Here is a 6,810-nt window from a genome sequence, read left to right as displayed (position 1 = left end):
AACATTTTGGTTACTAGACATTTGTGTTATACGCCCACCCATCCACCCAATGTAACCATACCAAACGTAACATATCATACTAATTTGAGTGTTTCGGATGTTCTTTTACAATGTAAGGTCTAGTCTATGAGACCAGGCTGCGATTCGACAAAGGCAATGTCGCAAAAAAATATCTTTGAGACATGTGTAATGGAAACGGCACATACAGTGCATTCGGAAAGTATTCAGACCCCTGGACTTTTTCCACATTTTGTTACGTTACAGCCTTATTCTAAAATGGATTAAATAAATGTTTTCACTCATCAATCTACACACACTACCCCCTAATGACAAATCAAAAACACTTTTTTAGAAATGTTTGCAAATTTATAACAAATAAAAAACAGAAATACCTTATTTACGTAAGTATTCAGACCCTTTGCTGTGAGACTCAAAATTGAGCTCAGGTGCATCCTTTTTTCATTGATCATCCTTGAGATGTTTCTACAACTTGATTGGAGTCCCCCTCTCTTAATTTCAACTGATTGGACATGATCTGGAAAGGCACACACCTGTCTCTATCAGGTCCCACAGTTGACAGTGCATGTCAGAGCAAAAACCAAGCCATGAGGTAGTAGGAATTGTCCTTAGAGCTCCAAGGATTGTGTCGAGGCACAGACCAAAAAGGTACCAAAAAATGTCTGCAGCATTGAAGGTCCCCAAGAACACAGTGGCCTCCATCATTCTTAAATGGAAGAAGTTTGGATCCACCAAGACACTTCCTAGAGCCGTCCGCCCGGCCAAACTGAGCAATCAGGGGAGAAGGGCCTTGGTCAGGGAGGTGACCAAGAACCCGATGGTAACTCTGACAGAGCTAAAGAGTTCCTCTGTGGAGATGGGAGAAACTTCCAGAAGGACAACCATCTCTGCAGCACTCCACCAGTCAGGCTTTTATGGTAGAGTGGCCAGATTGAAGCCCCTCCTCAGCAAAAGGCACATGACCGCCCGCTTGGAGTTTGCCAAAAGGTACCTAAAATGAGAAACAAGGTTCTCTGGCCTGATGAAACCAAGATTGAGCTATTGGCCTGAATGCCAAGCGTCACGTCTGGAGGAAACCTGGCACCATCCCTACGGTGAAGCATGGTGGTGGCAGCATCATGCGCTGGGGATGTTTTATGGCAAATATGAGTTAATTTTTGCATTCTATACATGCTGCCTTTCATTACATATACCTGAGACATGAAACAGATACAGTAGGTTAGAGGGCAAACAGGCTGTCGTCAATTTTTTTATGCGCAAATTGTCTAAATGGGTAATGGAAACACTTTATTTGATACTGTTGTGTGTTGCGAAAAAGGTGGTGTGACATCATTACGTCCCGCTGTTTTTATGGACACAAGATACTGTAGTTAAATGGAAATGCACTGTAGCAGGCAATTGCCATGCAAACTTTCTAAATGTCGACAAAAAAACCACTGGACAAGTTCATGGAAACAAAGCTAGTGACATGATGTCTAGTGGCTCCTGGCAAACGTCTACGGTGTCGGTGTCAGTATTGGTTAGAATCCGGGTCAACTACTGCCCTTTGTCACAACCTTTTCCAATTGTCATCTGTTCAATATAATCTGCAAATACCTTTACAAAATATTGCTGCGAGCAGCAGCTATAGCAAGCAGCTGTAGCATCGATATAGCAGCACTGATTTACAATTTGGGCACCATGGCACTATTGTAATGATGAGTATGAACTCTTCCCTTCACCGAGATATCATAGCTTGTGTCTCTTCATCAACCGTCTCACTGTGTCTGTCTCTCTATAGCACTCTGTCTGTCTCTCTATAGCACTCTGTCATTCTGTTTTTTTTATTTTTTTATCTCAGATCAAATCTGTTTACTCAGGAAAAAATATCTCTTAAAAAAGACGGTGAGAAGTCTGGCGATGTTCCCTTGAGCAAGGCACTTAACCCTAATCCAGTTGCTCTGGATAAGCGCGTCTGCTAAATGGCTTATCTGTAGTAAACTAAGAGAACCTTTTGGAATGGACCCAAAATTCAGAAATTATTTATGTTGCCATAACATACACTGAGTGCACAAAACATAATGAACACCCGCTCTTTCTGTGACAGACTAACCAGGCGAACATTATGATCCCGTATTGATGTCACTAAATGGCTTAAGGACAACAAAGTCAATGTATTGGAATGGCCATCACAAAGCCCTGACCTCAATTGGAATGTGATGAAAGAAATAAAAGCTGAAATAAATCATTCTCTCTACTATTATTCTGACATTTCACATTCTTAAAATAAAGTGGTGATCCTAACTGACCTTAGACAGGGAATTTCTACTAGGATTAAATGTTAGGAATTGTGAAAAACTCAGTTTAAATGTATTTAGCTAAAGTGTATGTAATCTTCCAACTTCAACTGTATGTATTCTAAGAATACTGAAGCACAACTTTATAAGCTATGAATTGAAGTACATTTAAAAAGTACACAAAGCACAGTCAATCCTACTCATTGTAAAGGGACTTTATTATTATTACTTTAAGTACAGATAAAATCAAAAAAAATTAATAAATACTATTCATACTTTCATTACAATTGTAATACACTTAAAGATAGACTCAGCGAAATGAAGCAGAGGCGCAAAGTAAACAGCATAGCGGGTCAATGTCTGCAACACCTAAGAGCGTTCAAGGGTGGGGCTAAACTTCTCTGCAGGTTTGGTTCAGGATGAAGCAAATCTATTCACATGCGCAGTAGTCCTGCCTTCTCCAATGCTTTATCTACATTAGGAACCAGCTGGCTCTCGTAGTCCCAGACCCTCTTGTCTTCATGCAGCTCCTTCTTGGTCAGTCCTCCTTGTAGGGGAACTCTGACATGGATGATATGACACACGTTAGGAGGAACCTTCACTGTCTGCCCAAAGTTACGCAGCACAGAGTGGACCGACGTCTGCTCCACTGCCCTGCGGTCAGAGACACAGAAGGGTTGTTAGACAGAGTGGACCGACGTCTGCTCCACTGCCCTGGGGTCAGAGACACAGAAGGGTTGTTAGACAGAGTGGACCGACGTCTGCTCCACTGCCCTGGGGTCAGAGACACAGAAGGGTTGTTAGACAGAGTGGGTCGACGTCTGCTCCACTACCCTGGGGTCAGACACACAGAAGGGTTGTTAGACAGAGTGGACCGACGTCTGCTCCACTGCTCTAGGGTTGTTAGACAGAGTGGACCGACGTCTGCTCCACTGCCCTGGGGTCAGAGACACAGAAGGGTTGTTAGACAGAGTGGGTCGACGTCTGCTCCACTGCTCTAGGGTTGTTAGACAGAGTGGACCGACGTCTGCTCCACTGCCCTGGGGTCAGAGACACAGAAGGGTTGTTAGACAGAGTGGGTCGACGTCTGCTCCACTGCTCTAGGGTTGTTAGACAGAGTGGACCGACGTCTGCTCCACTGCCCTGGGGTTGTTAGACAGAGTGGGTCGACGTCTGCTCCACTGCTCTAGGGTTGTTAGACAGAGTGGACCGACGTCTGCTCCACTGCCCTGGGGTTGTTAGACAGAGTGGGTCGACGTCTGCTCCACTGCTCTAGGGTTGTTAGACAGAGTGGACCGACGTCTGCTCCACTGCCCTGGGGTTGTTACACAGAGTGGGTCGACGTCTGCTCCACTGCTCTAGGGTTGTTAGACAGAGTGGGTCGACGTCTGCTCCACTGCCCTGGGGTTGTTAGACAGAGTGGGTCGACGTCTGCTCCACTGCTCTAGGGTTGTTAGACAGAGGTTGTATTCTTTTCTAACCAGGCTCGTACATTTATCTTGTAGGGTTGGTAGATTCTAACCAGAGCCCTATACTACAAACTCTGAGCTCAACTCGGGATAACTACTCATACAAATGTGGCTCACCTTTTATCCAGGTACATTTCTATGGCAAAGTGTCCTTAGGAACTAAACTGCTCCGAGGCAGGCTAACTCAGGGCTAACTCTACTTATTCTGAATGAAATGTCTGAGCCGTGAGTTCAGGACCAATGAGATCAGGTTCCCATCATCCTTTTGATTTGAAGAGGACCACTGATTAAATATTGTATTAACCAAATACTTTTTTGTGTAAAAAAAATTGTAATGTTAAAATACCTATCACATTACACATTTGGTAATGACAGGATGCATTTGAAACTTCACTCACAGTATGACATTTGTATGACTTTATAAAATGATTTTATTTATTGGAGAGGGGAAAAAAGGTGCTTGTGCATTGATAAACACACCAAAGAAGGCATGAACGATACGTAATAAAAGAAAGACGGCACTTCTAATAACCCTTTTCACTCCATAATCTGCAGGATTTGCAAGATAGCTTTTCTTTCATGTTGATTTGGGAAAGAATTTAAATATGGCACTGACTCACCCATGGATTTACGTTTCAACATTGTCTCAATGAAAAGTTCAGAGTTTGACTAGCCACGTGTGACATGCATGCACAGTTATAAGTCTGCTAGAGTGAGAAGCAGGAGGACAAGCAATATCCACTGTCGTAATAGGGATGAAGCCTGAGCTGGAATGTGAACCTAACTGAAGCTGACTAGCTTTAGAAAACCCTGAGTACATCTAGCTAGCTTCTTAGTAAACTACTCTGGGCCATACTACCATCTTGGAGGGGTGGTAGACTATGACCTGGGCCATACTACCATCTTGGAGGGGTGGCAGATTCTAACCTGGGCCGTACTATCATCTGGGAGGGGTGGCAGATTCTAACCTGGGCCGTACTATCATCTGGGAGGGGTGGCAGATTCTAACCTGGGCCGTACTATCATCTGGGAGGGGTGGTAGATTCTAACCTGGGCCGTACTATCATCTTGGAGGGGTGGTAGATGCGATAGTCTGGCTCCTCTCTGTAGATGTGCTCCATGATGTTGATCCCTGGAACATCCCGCCAGCTTGGTCGTTCAAACCTTCCACTGGGCTCAAACTGGGACTTAGGGAAGATGTGGTTCTCTATGAGGAACACTTCAGCCTGGGGAGATGGAGGTTAGGGTGAGAGAAGGCGAAAGAGAGAATTCATTCAGATTTTTTTTCTTCATATCTGATCTATTTTTCTCACTGTCCACACTACTGTATTTTGACTCATATCAGACTTGCACATTCACACTGATGTAGCATATGAAATAGCACGCAAACGCTTTGCTCATGAATTTCCTGTCACTGTTCCTTTAAACATCTTGGTAATGGCAGGTCATGTGTAAAAACAAACACTTCAAAGCACAACAATTCTGATCTGAGCGTCCAGACTGAGGATGAGAACCACATACGATTGTGGTGTCAGAACTCAAAAGATAAGATTCCATGAGTTTACACAGTTAGCCAAATCTCTACACAGTTAGCCCAAACCCAAATCTTTCACTAATTAGTCTTTTGACCAATTAAATCGATTCAAAAAAATATCTGATGTGAAAAGATCAGATGTAATTGGTCAACAAAATGATTATCATCTAAAATCACCAAAGATCAGAAAATGCTGTTAACAAATTGGGAAAATATCACATTATATCAGATGTGCCAAATAATTGAGGAAAAAAATCTGCATTGGATTACCTGTGTAAACACAGCCTAACATATGCACAACACACACGTAACGATCTACCTTAACACACATACACAGTACTTCCCTGAGTCCTCCCCCTACCTTTGGGTTTTGCCTCTGAAGTACATCCATCATCTGGGGCAGGGTTTGATGCTGGTATGGAACTATAATCTCATCGATGTCGTTCAGCAGTACATAGCGTGACTGATACATATTTCTGTAGACACAGTCATTTAGAGTGGTCAACTGGCCATAGTAGTGGATGTCCCCTCCATGTTCACTGGGCTGCCACCCATTGGACGGGTTCATGTGTTGGTTGATAGGCCAGGGCACCACCTGCAGTCAATTAATCAGTCAGTTAATGAATCCCATCTATCTGTCCATCCATCCATCCAATCAATTAATTCCTACTTCAACAAAGCCCTCCTGTGTGTAACTCTGTAGCAGTCTCTCCAGGTCTGGTCCACAGCTGGTGTTATACACCACAACATGCTGCACTCCCAACAACCTGCAACATAGCAATCAATCAACCAATCAATCAATCAATCAATCAATTAAACAATCAACCAATCAATTAACCAATAAACCAATCAATCAATCAACCAACCAATCAATCAATAAATGAACCAACCAATCCACCAATTAACCAATCAAGGAATCCATCAATCAATCAACCAATCACTCAATCAATACTCACTTGTACATCTCCAGAGTCTGGGTGACCTGAAGCACGTTGTTATAATCGCCAAATAAATTGGACCAACAGACAGTGAAGTTGAACTGAAACTCCTCTTCCTCCCTTTTCACAAGGTTCTGGATGTGGAGGAAGGTTTGGTTCTGAGCGAGCTCGGCGTCAGCTTGTATGGCGAGGGTCACGTGTGACGGGTCGCAGTCGGGATGATTCGGACAAAGGACGTCGGTCGTCACGAAGCGGAAACCTTTATCCCAATATAGAACAGGGACACACACTGTATAGTGTTAACCAAATCAACAAACTAATCAGCGAATCACCAAGCCCCTTATTTCTTTGATTCGGGTGTTGATTCAGGTGTGTCAGTGCAGGGCTAAAACCAAATAGAAAATGACAGGTACCAAAGTGATCAGAGTGCATCTGGACTTCAGCCTTCGTTCCATTAGCCCAGTGAGTCCCACAGTAGAACACACAGTACAGAGGCTGGACAGAGTCTCGTCTGAAGATACTGATGATGCGTACGGAGCTTCCCTCCAAACGATGTTCCTTGTAGGCCCCCACCA

The 6,810-nt window shown here is 43.7% G+C and overlaps 1 protein-coding gene across 1 annotated transcript in view; it reads right to left on the bottom strand.

The window, feature by feature from the left end:
- Positions 1-2,648: 2,648 nt before the first annotated feature.
- The window catches only part of LOC139372488 (uncharacterized), a 4,402-nt gene continuing 240 nt past the window's right edge, over positions 2,649-6,810 (bottom strand). Inside the window, exons 2-7 of the mRNA XM_071112208.1 lie at positions 6,649-6,810; positions 6,254-6,494; positions 5,968-6,064; positions 5,659-5,892; positions 4,814-4,989; positions 2,649-2,948 (exon numbers count right to left, since the gene is read on the bottom strand). The exon at positions 6,649-6,810 is cut by the window's right edge and continues 86 nt beyond it. Coding sequence (XP_070968309.1) covers positions 2,729-2,948; positions 4,814-4,989; positions 5,659-5,892; positions 5,968-6,064; positions 6,254-6,494; positions 6,649-6,810 — 1,130 coding nt within the window. The 3' untranslated portion in view covers positions 2,649-2,728. The remainder of the gene's footprint in view (positions 2,949-4,813; positions 4,990-5,658; positions 5,893-5,967; positions 6,065-6,253; positions 6,495-6,648) is intronic.

Source organism: Oncorhynchus clarkii, chromosome 18 (genome assembly GCF_045791955.1).
Source record: "Oncorhynchus clarkii lewisi isolate Uvic-CL-2024 chromosome 18, UVic_Ocla_1.0, whole genome shotgun sequence".
Taxonomy (NCBI): Eukaryota; Metazoa; Chordata; class Actinopteri; order Salmoniformes; family Salmonidae; genus Oncorhynchus; species Oncorhynchus clarkii.
The sequence above is the reverse complement of the archived record's forward strand: the minus strand, read 5'-3'. Positions and strand labels throughout refer to the sequence as shown.